This window comes from Dermacentor andersoni, chromosome 1, assembly GCF_023375885.2.
Source record: "Dermacentor andersoni chromosome 1, qqDerAnde1_hic_scaffold, whole genome shotgun sequence".
Classification (NCBI taxonomy): Eukaryota; Metazoa; Arthropoda; class Arachnida; order Ixodida; family Ixodidae; genus Dermacentor; species Dermacentor andersoni.
This window is the reverse complement of record NC_092814.1, coordinates 235,937,324-235,951,744: the sequence shown is the minus strand read 5'-3', so window position 1 is coordinate 235,951,744 and position 14,421 is coordinate 235,937,324. Positions and strand designations below refer to the sequence as shown.

Here is a 14,421-nt window from a genome sequence, read left to right as displayed (position 1 = left end):
CAGTAGTCGTAATAAAACTTAATAGGAGGCATAGAAAAAAAGGTAGTACAAGCCTACGCTCCAATCATGATGATGATGAAATAGATCAGTTTTATGAAGATACTGAATTAGCCATGAGAAAAGTGCAAACTCGGTTTACTGTAGTCAAGGGCGACATTAGTGCGCAAGTGGGGAAGAAGCAGGCTGGTGAACAAGCAATTGGCAACTACGGCGTCGATTCTAGGAACACTAGAGGTGAGGTGCTGGTAGAATTCACGGAAAGGAATAAGCTGCGAATAACGAACACCTTCTTCAGGAAGCGCAGAAAAAGAAACTGGACCTGTAAAAGCCTTAATGGTGAAACAAGAAATTAAATAGATTTCATACTTTCTGCCGATCCCAGCATAGTGCAGGATGTAGAAGTGTTAGTTAAGGTAAAGTGTATAGGTTAGCGAGGTCTAGGGTTCACCTCAATTCGAAGAGAGAAAGAGTGAAATTCGTCACGACATAACAGGCCAACCTAGACGCAGCACGCGTAAAAGCAGACCAATTCAGGCTGGTACTTGCAAACATATATGCAGCCTTAGAACAAAGTGGTGAAGATGACGTGGAGGTAATGAATGTAACCGTAACTAGGCTGGCTTCTAGGGCAACCATTGAAGTGGTAAGTAAAGCACCAAGGCAACCAGTGGGCAAGCTCTCCCAACTAACAAAGGACCTAATAAAAAAAACGACAAAGAATGAAAGTGTCCAACTCAAGAGATAAGATAGCATTCGCAGAACTCTCAATATTGATCAACAAGGAAAAAATAAGGGATATTCGAAATTATAACGTGAGAAAGACTGAGGAAGCAGCAAAAAATGAACGCAGCCTGAAATGACTGAGAAGAAAACTTGGCATAGGACAAGCCAAGATATATGCACTGAAAGATAAGCAGGGTAATATCATCAGCGATTTCGAAGATATGGTAAAAGCAGCGGAAGAATTCTATACTGACCTGTACAGTACCCAGAGCAGCCACGATAGCTCCATTCGAAGTTATAATGAACAGGTTACAGAGGCTCCTTCTATAACTAGCGATGAAGTTAGCAGGGCCTTACAAAACATGAAACGGGGGAAAATGGCAGGAAAAGATGGAATAGCAGTCGATTTAATCAAAGATGGAGGAGACATCAATCTTGAAAAGCTGGCGGCTCTTTATACGAACTGTCTCACAACTTCAAGGGTCCCAGAGAACTCGAAGAATGCCAACATTATACTAATCCACAAAAAGGGAGACATTCAAGAATTGAAAAATTATAGGTCCATTAGCTTACGTCCAGTATTGTATAAAATATTCACCAAGATAATTTACAATAGAATAAGGGCAACACTGGACTTCAGTCAACCAAGAGAACAGGCTGGTTTCAGGAAGGGATACTCTACAATGGATCGCATCCATATCGTCAATCCGCAGAGTACAATCAGCTTCTCTATATGGCTTTCAAAGATTACGAAAAAGGATTTCAGGCAGTGGAGATATCAGTAGTTATAGAGGCATTACGTAATCAAGGAGTACAGACCGCTTACGTAAATACTTTGGAAAATGTGTACAGAGGTTCCACAGCTACCTTAATTCTGCACAAGAAAAGCAGGAATATACCTATAAACAAAGGGGTCAGGCAGGGAGACACAATCTCTCCAATGCTATTCACTCCGTGCTTGGAAGAAGTATTCAAGCTGCTTAGGAGTAAGGATCAACGGCGAATACCTCAGCAACCTTCGGTTTGCCGATGACATGGTTCTATTCAGCAACAATGCAGACGGATTACAACAAATGATTGAGGACCTTAACAGAGAGAGTGTAAGAGTAGGGTAGAACATTAATATGCAGAAGAAAAAGATAATAATCAATAGCCTGGCAAGGGAACAAGAGTTCAGGATAACCAGTCAGCCTCTAGAGTGTGTGAAGGAGTACGTTTACCTAGCTCAATTACTGACATGGAACCCTGATCATCAGAAACAAATTTACAGAATAAAAATGGGTTGGAACGCGTACGGCAGACATTATCAGATCCTGACTGGAAGCTTACCATTATCATTGAAAAGAAAGGTGTACAATCAGTGCATTCTACCGTGATTCTACAGTCAGTGCATGCTAACATATGTGGCAGAAACTTGCAAATACTGACAAACAAGCTCGAGAAGAAGTTAAAGACCGCGCAAAGAGCGATGGAACGGAGAATGCTAGGCGTAACGTTAAGAGACAGGAAGAGAGCGGTGTGGATCAAAGAGCAAACGGGGATAGCCGATATTCTAATTGACGTTAGGAGAAAAAAAAATGAAGCTGGGCAGGTCATGTAATGTGTAGGTTAGATGACCGGTGGACCATTAGGGATACAAAATGGGTGCCAAGAGAGGGGAAGCGCAGTCGAGGACGGCAGAAGACTAGGTGGGGTGATGACATTATGAAATTCGCAGGCGCGAGTTCGAATCGGTTGGCGCAGGACTGGGGTAAATGATCATGTCCTGCAGTGGACATGAACAGGCTGCTGGTGCTGCTGCTGATGATTAATATTATTATTATTATTATTATTATTAATATTATTATTATTATTATTATTATTATTATTATTATTATTATTATTATTATTATTATTATTATTATTATTATTATTATTTAAATTTCAGTAACGAAAAAATTACTGGCGGCTACTCCACTGTACTGGAAACAACACACACTGGGTTTTCGAGTAACGCAATTGCTACTTTTTTTTCAATATTGGTGGTGATAGTTGGGACACCCTGTATATGCTGTGCACATGCATTCGTTCCTGTGCCAAATAGTGCACCCTTGCTGTGTCATGCCAGAGCTGACCTTTGCACAAAGACCAATAAGCTTGCGTGGTACAGAAAATATGGTACAGACCGCTAGTATAGACCAGCGCATTCACCATTTTTTTAGATTGCATGATTCTTTGTTCAAGTAAAGGAGTACAATCACTTTTTTTTTTCTCTGCTGCCTCGCTTGGTTCAAGCAAACTGCCTGCCACATATATTAACAAGTACCTCGTGTATCTTGCAGACAACAGGCGATTAGCCTGTTTTCATGAACTGTCCGAGGTCATGTAGACACACGATTTGTTGATGGCAAACAAAGGGACACAGTGACCGCTATCGAAGAAACCCGTCAGCCCCATATTCCGAAATCCTGTTTGATCATGTGGGTTTTGTATCGCATACGAATACAAATATATAATCACGCTATTGCATAGTTCTTCTATGGCGGTTTTGGGGCATATCCATGTATTTTTTCACCACGGTTATTGTCGAAAATAACTAGTGAAACGTACGAAGAAGCATTTGAAAAGAAAAAAGAAAAAAAACGAGGGAGTGGGAAGGGGGAGAGAACAGATGAGGAACCTCGTCTGTGATAAACATGCGACATGTGCCTACGCCGCGGCCGCCCGCGACGGAGGCAGGTTCATTTTCTGAATGAAACACGTCGGTGCCTTTATTTAATCGCAGAGGCCGAGTGATGTGTCACCTAAGGCATAGCAACTATATGAATTGATCCCATCAGACTGAAACTTATGTTCTTATGGAACCCGCAAACCTGGGTCCGTATTCACAATAAAGAGCTCTTACGCTATAATTTTTTTTTTGTATCCACTCTGCGTTGTTTGTGCGCTCGCTGGATTGTGTTCCCTAAGTTTGTGCAGCGCAAATAGACGGGACATAAAGGAACACAAACGACGTAGACGGGCGCTTTTGTGCCCTGTCTATTTGCCCCTATACAAGCTCACTTTTCAAGAGTAATGTACCAACTATAGCCCGTGAACGAATTCTTTTGCGGTCCCTAACTTTCAGTCTTCTGTTTCTGAAGCTCCCTATCATAAGTGAAGGTGGCTGGCTCATGGCGAAGAGGACTTACAAACGGAGAGCTTTGCGAATTCGCCCCCTGACTTCCTGTATGTTCTTTTTTTCTTTATTCTTTATTAGAACATAAAACATACAAATCAAATATTTTGTCAGCCCGCCAAAGCAATGATGCTTTTGAGCGGGACTGGGCAGTGCTAGGGCCCGAATGACAGTCTTGTGCTCTAAGAACAGAAGAAACAATAGAAAAGAAAGTACAATAGCAAAATAAATGTCTTATATGTGCCAAAAACAGTAACCTGTAGTCCGCGAAAGCATCGATGCTTTTATGCAGACTACTCTATATTTTCCTTCAACAAAGCATAATACAAGTACACAATTTCTTTCCCTCCTCCCTACTATTCTCTCTCCCTTTTCCTCCATCGCTGGGCTAATTTCTAGTATATGTTCCTGCACGAGTAATAAAGTAAGCAAAGACATTACAGCAGCAAAATATATGTACAGCACAACCCTCTATTTCATCATATACAGTTGTATATATTCTGGAAGAGCAGCAGTCACCAGTCACTATTAGAAAGTGAAAGCACACAATATAAATAGAAAGAACACAATACTCTAGTCTGTTTTATACAATTGTTAGCGAAAGTTCGCCAGAAAAAGTCCTGTCGCACAGTTCGATTATTCCCAGCCATTTGTCAGAACCGTGCGGTGTACAAAGTCTTTTATTTTCCCGAATGACGATACGTCGGGAACTTCTTGTATTTTATTAAAGCAGAACCGTGCATAAAATGATCTCGTTCTCTTACCATAGTTCGGGAACGCTTTAGCCCGAACAAATGTCTGTCTTGCGCAGATCATGAGTTCTTACGTGTTTTTTTTTTTTTTAAGGATTCATCAAAATGATGCTTCGTAATTACCACCGAAAGAAAAAGTTGTTTAACATCAACTGTACCATGTTGATGTTAGAAATATGGGACAAGTAGATGCTCCCTCGGAGAGAACTCTTTGTTTTCAGAGTGTGTGAAGGTGGATGACCAGCGAAGCTGACCCGATCGGCGTTGAGATTCGGAAGATGGAAGCGGCTGAGTAAGAAAGTTCTGTCGGGGAGGGGGAGTACTCTGCTCTCTCTCAAAGCAGGTCGATCTACTCTGGAAAAGGAAGCTAAATATGGAACAAGTAGATACTCCCTCGAAGAAAGCTTCCGGAACTCTTTGTTTTGAGAGTATGCCAAGGTGGATGAGTTTTCTTAACCTAACATCACATACTGATCTTACTTTGTACATGACTGCACATACTGCTCGGAGTCTTTTAGCTACATGCTGTATGTGATGGACAAATGAGAAATATTCATCGAAAATAACACCAAGGTACTTTATTTTTGTGGCATACTGCATACTTTGGCAAGAGCACCCAATGCAGCGCTCACTATACAAGTATAGATGTTCAGTTAGCTGCACTTTTTTTTTTGTACGGGCTGTGAAAGCAGATTAACGGTGTTTTTTCTTTGTTCACAAATATGTATTTGTTCTCAAACCATGTCATTATTTTGTATATATCTTCCTGTAACAAAGTAAGGCATTCATTAAAATTTTTATGGGGTAGTATTAAAGCAGTATCATCAGAAAATTGGTATAACTTTGAGTGCAGCGATAGATGGGCTAAATCGTTCACATACAAACTAAAGAGCAGTGGGCCTAGTACTGATTCTTGTGGGACTCCATGCTTTATGTGTATTAACTCGCTGACTATATTTCGAATTCAAACGACCTGATATCGATTTTTGAAGTAGTCTTCAAATACCTCTATGAAAGGCCCGCGGAATCCTATTTGAGCTTATTTTCCAAAGAGTTTTTTTCATGATCTAACGTATCGAACGCTTTCTTTTTTAGATGTAAGAAAAGCCCAATTACTATTTTATTTTTATCTATTTCACTGTTAACTACGTCTGCAAAATCTTCTAGTAGTGTGATTGTACTTCTCTTGCAATGAAACTCATACTGTGAATTAGACAACGGGCGAAACTTCCGCAAAAAGAAACCATTTTGTTGTGCATAAGCTTTTCTACAACACACGACAATGCGGGCAAGATTGCTATAGGTCTGTAGTCTTCGCACTGTTGCCTTTTACCGTTCTTGTGAATTGGTCTAATTAAAGCTATTCTCATTGCGTTGGGAATCTGACCTGACCTAAATACTTCTGAGTAAATAATAGCAGCACACTCTTTAAACAAGCGAAGTTGAATAATATCTCACGAAATCGAATCCCATCATATTCTGGCATTCTAGTAATGGAAAATGACCTTATTACATCCCGAACATCGAGATCAGTTACCTCACTCAAATATGCAGAGTTGACGTTTGATTTGATTATGTCATATGCAGCACTAGTGGAATTTTCCCGAAGTTTCTTAACAGTATTAGCAAAACAGTTATTAAATTTGTTTGCTATTTCATCCATTTGTCTTCTGAGAAAATTATTTCTTATGCTTTCGTCTTTGTTGCGTTTCGTTTGTCTGCCTGTTAGTGAATTTACTATGTTCCACGATTTCTCAAATTAAATGTACATTAATTTAGCGTATTACTATAGTATTTATTCCTTGCTAGCCTTAGTGAAGCTGTTAGCTTATTTCTTGTTTGCCTAGATTCTTCTCTTAACTGTACGTCTGATTGATTAGCCCGACTTCGGCGCCACAGCTTTTCTTTGGTGTAACTTAACTCTTCAAATTCATTAGTAATCTATGGTTTTCCGATTTTCCTTTTTTATAGCAATTACCTTTCGGCATTTATCATAAATTGATTTCAATGTGGCAGTTAGCTTCTCGTATGCTTGTAAATGATTTAGTGTTAATAAGGTATCCCAATGATATTCCTTAATTAATATATCAATCTTCTGATTATCGAAGATATCAAACTATTGTTTAGTTTTCCCTCGTCATATGGTTAAGTCTTCACTGAACATTGTGAGAGCAATGAAATAATAGTCAGCAACTTTTTCTTTTACAATAGTTACAGGTTGCATGCTAGAAACATGCTTTAGTATGTGGTCAATACATGACGTTGTTTTTTCCCCAAAAATTCTTCTCGCGTAAATCATGTGATGTTATTTTCAAAGCCATAACTACAAATGAGAGTCGAATAGTCACTGATATAATTTTTAGTAGTAGAAGAGGTATCTATGTTGAGGTCACCTACAAGAACTATGTTGTCTTTTTTTCTCCAGTGTCGTTAAGAGATGCTGCAATTCACCCAAAAATGTGCCTATATTTCTGTCTGCGCACTCAATCCTAGGCATCGTGATCTTATTTATTTTTTACCGCGGAAGATGCGGCTTATTGCTAGGCCTCCTATGGGCTTCCCATAAAGCTCAAATGACGAAAACACGTCATCTCAGATCGCCAGTGATGCAGAACAAAACAAAATATGTCTGAGACTCCCGTAGTCGGAGTCAATGGGAGACGCCCATGCATGCTGTGTACAGTATATGTGCACCACAAATTTATTACCGCCTCCCGCTTTCTCGCACAGCATCGCCATGACACTGTGCTCGACGGTGCTGGCCATGGGCATGATGCCGGTGAACATGCTGATGTACGGCTACTACGTGGACACGGGTGACATTGTCGTGCCCTACTCCAAGATGGCTATGAGTCTGGTCTTCATCTCGCTCCCAGCCGGTCTCGGCATGCTGTTCAACTGGTTCTGCCCGCGGTTGGCGCCTTACATCACCAAGGTACGCAAGCACACAGCGTGGAGGCGCACGATCGTGTTTCTCTAAGGGACGACTCTCCGCCCAGCAACGCTCTAGCGAAAAAAAAAGTGCTGTCCTTTCTTGTTTGTTTCTTGATGGCAAAGAACTTGAAAGTTTCCGTGAACGTGAGAAATTAGCGCAGCAAAATGGCGACCTCGGCGAGTTGACGTAGTTTCATGATTTAAAGCGCTAAACAAACCAGGATGGCCAAAGAAGTCGTGACGGTTGCTTCGGTGAGTTCTTCGGGCGCCCTTGTTTGTTTTTTGCTTTAAACCATGAATCGTTGTACATGCCGTGACAGTAAGCGCATCGTAGCCACATGTCGCAGCAGCTACTATAGAACAGTGTCAGCGAGGCAATAAGATGAAGAATAAAGCTGATGGGGCGTTTGAGACTCAGAAAATGTGGAGGACACTTAAGCTTCGCCTTTTAAGAGTGGAACGCGACAGCATTCAAAGATCCCCGAGTGCTTCTCACGCTTCCCGGCAACTGCAGCTTATGTAATCGTAATCTTTACCGGTAAATGCTGGCGGCGAACGCTATGCCCGAAGGCAAGCTTTGTGGTTCTTTTCTCTTTTTTTTTCTTTTTTGATGGTGTGCAAGGAACCGAGGGGGCCGCGCCTCTCCTACTAAGACCTCAAACGGCAGCTGGAAAACGCTATCGCGTCGAAAGAGATTTGTGTTTGAATTTCCGCGTAACAGATATATGTTTTCTCGTATCTTCAAATTACAATCCGACGCTATCATGTCTGAAGGTTGTGTGTAAGTCGTACTTTACGATTTATCTGACAAATCTTGCTTTGAGAAATTCAGTTAGTTGAGTAATTTTGCGCTACACGGAGGGCCTGCGTGGTTCGGAATGATTATTACTGAAACGACGGTCGACTCGTGACGCCACGCGCCGACGCCGGACCTTCTGCGACATGGGGCGTTCAAGGTACGCTTTGTACCCTGCGGAGGTGTTCGGATTAGGACGGACCAGTAAATAAACAGTAATTTGATGCACAACCAACGTAGTCATTAGCAATTTCTAATAGCAAGATTGTTATGTGGTCTGGACTAGGGCACTCGTTTGGATCCGTAAATATCTTAGGAAATAATAAGTGCAAACCAAGCCATTACCCTAATTCGTTACCGAAAAAGCGTAGTAATCAACGTTGACAAGCGGTTTTTCATCGTTATCCCTCAATGTTTTAATGAATTTCAGCCATCTTCCCTAGAGTGCATAAATTATCATAGCGAGTTGTTGTTGTTGTTGTTGTTGTTGTTGTTGTTGTTGTTGTTGTTGTTGTTGTTGTTGTTGTTGTTGTTGTTGTTGTTGTTGTTGTTGTTGTTGTTGTTGTTGTTGTTGTTGTTGTTGTTGTTGTTAAAACGAGACCGATGTTTAACTATGCGCAAGAACAAAATATTCCGCTCGTTTCGGGCTCTTTTTGACCAAGCCGACGTGCTCATTTGGCTTACTTGAGCTAGTTTCAGGACGCTGTCCGCTTGGTCACCGAAATTCATTCGTTCATATGGCATCTTTGATATGAGACCACTTAGAGGTATGGAATCGAACTGACAATTTCTAGAAAGCGTGTGCACCGCATAGACAAACTTGCGGATCAAGTGAAACTCTATGCTGTGAGTTTATTACGTTGCCTTTGTTCTGAAGTAAAACATATACACGACGAAGACGCCCGTGAAGTGCTTCGCGAGCAAGAAACATTACCGTAAGTATGTGTAAATCTCCTTGTGGAATACGAGGACGTCCTCTGGGGCGTCTGTAACGGTGCTTGCACTTTAGTCGCCAAATTATTTCGGGATTCCCCAAAGCGTACGCGGTTTCGTGAAAGTAATATTTGAAATATAACTGTAAAGTAGGATGAAGCTACAAAGGATACTCACATGGGTTTCTCATAAGAAGAGCCCTGTTGCTGAAGAGCCAACTTGGGATGCTTTTGTGATTACATGCTATTTCTGAAGATTCTCTGGCCACACAAAGCAATGCCCCTCAATTAATTGTCCTTTCTACCTCCCCAATTGTTCAAAATATACCCAGGACGGGCGTCAACTGCATGGCCGAACTACAATTTCTGGAGTGCGCTAGAGCATTAACTCTATTCTGACATTGGTGCGGGGTGCAGCACTTCATAATATCTTATTTCTTCCAGGTAGCCTTTATTCTCCTCATTAATTTGTATGAAGGCGCCTCTCTCACACACTCCATCATTCTTTTCTTTTAATGCCGGCCGCATGGTACCATTAATCACCCGAGGCTATCTATATATATATATATATATATATATATATATATATGATGACGCCAATATGTGTGCAAAAGGCTCATGAGGAACTACACTGTTCTCACTGCCCGTATACACGGAGCAGGGAAAGAAAATCAGACCTCTCCGCCTTCATTGTGTGCAGCTGTCGAGCACTCTTGGCGGCCTGCTGATCGTGGTGACGCAAATCATGGAGGTGTTCATCTTCCCCGACATCTTCCACAACATCCCTCCCGTGTTATACGCTGCCACGGTGGTCATGCCGGCAGCAGGTATGATGATCGGTTACCTCATCAGCTGGCTCTTCAAGCGACCAGATGCGGTTCGAAAAACCATCGCCATCGAGTCAGGCATTCAGAACGTCGGCATGGGACTCACCATCGTCTCGCTCTCCTTCAAGTTCCAGGTAAGCCCCTTAGCGATGCACGCGTTGGTCGCCGACAGTAGCCCCGCTTCATCTGTAGCCTGTTTTTGCCGCGAGAAAAAGATATTGTCCCTCGTCAACGTTCATACACAGGGCCCGTCATTCCAGATGGCCCTCACTACACTTGTTTCATATCCCCAAACATAAGCGGAGAGTTTTCATTGTTCCGGAGGGGGGGAGGGGGCGACCAGCTATCTGAACCCCATATATAAAACATTCAAAAAAGACCAAAAAGACGAGCGTTGTGGCATACATCTTTACTGACGTTTCGGCCGGCGGACCAGCCTAAACGTCAGTAAAATTATATGCCATAACGCTCGTCTTTTTCTTTTTTGAATATTATACATTCAGGTCTGGCGCGAAACCCTTCGTCTTGTATGCGTGCGTGTGCGCGTGCGTGCGTGCGTGCGTGCGTGCGTACGTGCGTGCGTGCGTGCGTGCGTGCGTGTGTGCGTGCGCGTGTGTGCGTGTGTGTGTGTGTGTTTCTTGCACTTGAAGAAACTTCGTTTGACCTCGAAGAATTGAGCGCTCAAGTGACTGCATAACAAGATAACAAGATGGATATCACTAATACTGTTTCGCCTATCCGGCGAAACTGCAGCCTCCCTATCTTTTTTTTTTTTTTTCTGTGAGTCCCAGTATAAGCGCTCCTGCGCATGACTGCTGTTTCATTCTGGTTTCGAGTGAATCCGGCTTGGCCTCATTTCGGTTACTGAGTGAATCGTAGTGTTCCCCAACTATCATGCACCAAGACTTAAAAAAGAGCAGTTGCGTTACTTGAAGAAAACCTAGTGCATAGTGTTTCCAGTACAGTGCAGTAGCCGCCACTAATTCTTTCGTTACTGAGATTTAATTTGGTAATTGAAACTATATGTCTGAGTCGAGAAGTACTGTCCTAATTTTCAAAGTGTCAATGAGGCACTTGTAGGCACCCAAAATGACATCTAACTGCGAAGTTTTCAGCGACGTAATAATTGCGTACAATTTCTTCCGAATGGCAAAGAAACCTCACGAAGTATGGTAATACCACGTGAGTGCGCTGCCACCCGCACCATAAAGCAGCACTCTCAAATAAACTAATTGAATGCAACCGCATTGCCTGTCGCAAGCCTGAAGAGACAGCGCATCAGCATGATAATGGCACGGAAGGAGCACCAACAGCACGTTTCGCGGCTTCGAAGCCATTCCTTCCTCTCATTTTTACGTCACACTTATCCATCGCTCAAGGCCGACTGATCACATTGATAACAAAAGCCCCTTGATAACGCGGCCGGAGCGCCGCTCTGACCACGCACAAAATGCAAGAAGCAATGTAATAGGCATACATAGAATATGGGTTCGAAATCCTGGCTTTGCTCGTACCGCATCGAAAGAGTGCTCACGCACCTATATTACGCGCCAGAAACTTGCTTAGCACCAAAGCCAAATTAAGGTGACGGTTTTAGCTTTCATGAGAGTGTCTACGTGCTGCAAAAACAGGTTCATGGCATCAAATAAAAGCCAAATAAACGGACCGGGGAAGCAACCCACGTGTTGAGAAAAGGCAAAACCGATGCGTTCAAGAAAGTAAATAACCACTTCTAAATCAGCCGAATGCAGCCGAAACGCCTGCACAAAAAACAAAACAAAAAACCAGATTTCAGTGTGCCCTTATTATCTATGAATTCGTAAGCGCCATTGAACACCAGCTGCTGCGTAGAGAACTTGTTCGAATAGATCTCCTTCTGCATCTACGCAGTACTGAGTCCGCTTTATCACATCTTTAGTGGCTGTCTTGAAGACTGACGCTCGAATTCTACGGCAGACATCAGTTATCCTTGTTTGAGCTAACCTGACGTCCGTCTTGATCGTGTAAACACAATCTTTCACATAACTCCAAAGAAATAAATTGACTGGAGAAGGGTCAGGTGACCAGCCGGCCAATTTACTGGCCCGCGCCTTCCAATTTATTGCGCATGAAAAGTCGCATCCAGCCAGTTTTGTGTTCGGCTGCTGCTGTGTGCTGGTGCTCCATCTCACTGATACCACAGAAGTGGAAGACGTGACAGCGGGACTTCGCTGAGAAGCTGATCCATCACTCCTTCAAGGATTTCGTCCACGTAACGCTGTCCAGTGAGTGTGTGTTCGAAGAAGATGGGATTGATTATAGCACCGGCGTAAATTCTGCCTCCCCACGTTGAACGACCACTGGTACTGGTGCCGAGTGCGCTTTACCCGGCGTTGATTGGAATCACTCCAATAGTGTGCATTATGTAAATTTACCTGGGCGTTTCTGCAAACATTGGCTTCATCTGTACACATGATGTTGCTCAAAAAGTCCGGTGACTCGTCGGCTTTTGTGAGGACCCAATTCGAGAAACCTAGACGGTTCTACAAGTCCCTCTCTTGTAAGCATTGGTGCTGGTTAAGGTGGAAGGGGTGAAAGGCCGTCATTTAGAATTCTCCAATCTGATGACTTGGAAATTCGTACCTGGGCGGCCACGTCCCGCGTGCTAGCATGAGGGTTTGAGGCCATAAATGTTAGAAAATCTGTGCTTAAGTTAGGACTCAAAGATGGAGTCTTCCGCAGCTGTTTCTTGAAGCTGCCTGTTTTTCTCTGGTTCTCATAATTTGTGATGATAGTCGATGAGTTTGGTCTACCGCCACACTTCCATGACTGATATATATATATTTGTGCTCTTCATCTTTTTGCCGTTTGCAGATCCCAAGGCAAGTATCATCTTTATCTTCTGCTCATTAGAGAAAGACATGGTGACTGGCACGAAACAAAACGAACCTTTAAACCTTTGCTCTGACTTTTGTCAATTCGCTTTTGTGGTGATAGGTTTTGTGGCAAAAAAAAAAAAAAAATAACCGTGCACTTTATCAACGCTAAGACAACAGCTATCACAGCTTGCTTCCAATTAACACCAAACGCGACGTGTTACTTCGGCCGAGGCGCGGCAGATAAGGCACTAGCTCGATCACGATGTTTTTCTTTGTTTCCTTTATTTCGTTCTGGATAACTCATTGGGAGCCTGTTCGAGGACGCTGCTTCATGATACGGGTGGGAGCGCAGCCACGTGTTCTCTACATATTTCGCGGGGTTTATTTATCAGTCGGAAAAAAATTAGTACGCAATTAGTACGACGCTGAAAATACCGCAGTTAGATGTCCCTTGGCTGTGTCTACAAATGCCTCATTCACACTTTGATAATTATGATAGTACGTCCCGAGTTAGATCATTAAGTACAATTACCTAATTAAGTCTCAGTAATGAAAAAATTACTGGAAACTACTCACTGTACTGGAAACAATATGCACAAGGTTTTCTTCGAGTAAGGCACTGTTATTTTTTTTTTAATCTTGGTGCATGATAGTTAATTTGGACACCCCGTATATATTTGTGACCTCTGCATGCAAGTGACGATGTTTCCACCTCTAATAAATGTTGCAAATTAATAGAAATGTTTTTTTTTCGTGAGTCGTTAGCATTGCTTACTGGAAGAGAAGCGATACTGAGACACACAACATTCACGTGCATTTCACACGCCATTGATAAGACTCTGCGGAAGGGGTCACTGAAGTCTATAGTTTTTTTTTGTTTTTTTTCATGGTCAAAAAAGCACGCAAGGCAATTTGAAGCGTGGTCAGCATACAACAACATATCCATTCTCTAGGCATAGGCTATCCATACTTTTAGAAATAATTTTTAATTGGCTGCCTCCATCTCTTTCAAAAATATAATAAGCTTTGTCCTGTGTGTATATCTAAATATGTTGTGTATGTGCATGGTGTTTACAGTGAAAATTTCAAACAATGTTGAAGTGAGAAAATATGGAGGAGGCAGCCGCCGCTAGTGCTTCTAATGCGCGTGTCCTCCTATTGTCAGGATTTGCAGAAATAAAGCGAAAGTATGAATTCAAATCCGCGCACGTCCGTGCCAACAATGATGCAGTAAGCTATTAGCCCCAGTAAAGTTTCGAGGGAAAAAGTTGAGGAAAGTCAAAAGAAACCTGAAATGATGTGGGTGACAAAGCTCTGGTGATGATGGCACTTTAGGTGTGTGTGTCTGGGGGGTCTTCGGCATTGACCGGCGAGGGGCTCAGCCCCCCCCCCCCCCCCCCCCCAAGAACTTAGGAGGAGGCTCGGGCCCCGGAGCGCCCCCC

At 42.7% G+C, this 14,421-nt stretch overlaps 2 protein-coding genes across 9 annotated transcripts in view; one reads left to right on the top strand and one right to left on the bottom strand.

Annotated features, from left to right (window-relative positions):
- Positions 1–14,421, bottom strand: part of LOC129381021 (uncharacterized) — a 114,459-nt gene that overhangs the window by 13,957 nt on the left and 86,081 nt on the right. For 6 of the 8 annotated variants that reach the window (XR_008609271.2, XM_072289843.1, XM_072289847.1 and 3 more), the window contains one exon: positions 10,228–10,314. The exons of the other annotated variants lie outside the window; for them this stretch is intronic. Coding sequence is in view for 5 of the 6 variants with exons in the window: in XM_072289843.1 (XP_072145944.1) it covers positions 10,228–10,314 (87 nt within the window). In the remaining variant the exon portion in view is untranslated. The remainder of the gene's footprint in view (positions 1–10,227; positions 10,315–14,421) is intronic. 8 annotated transcript variants of the gene reach the window in all.
- LOC126547932 (ileal sodium/bile acid cotransporter-like) overlaps positions 1–14,421 on the top strand; it is a 245,116-nt gene that overhangs the window by 180,961 nt on the left and 49,734 nt on the right. Inside the window, exons 3-4 of the mRNA XM_050195999.3 lie at positions 7,363–7,567; positions 9,995–10,255. Coding sequence (XP_050051956.1) covers positions 7,363–7,567; positions 9,995–10,255 — 466 coding nt within the window. The remainder of the gene's footprint in view (positions 1–7,362; positions 7,568–9,994; positions 10,256–14,421) is intronic.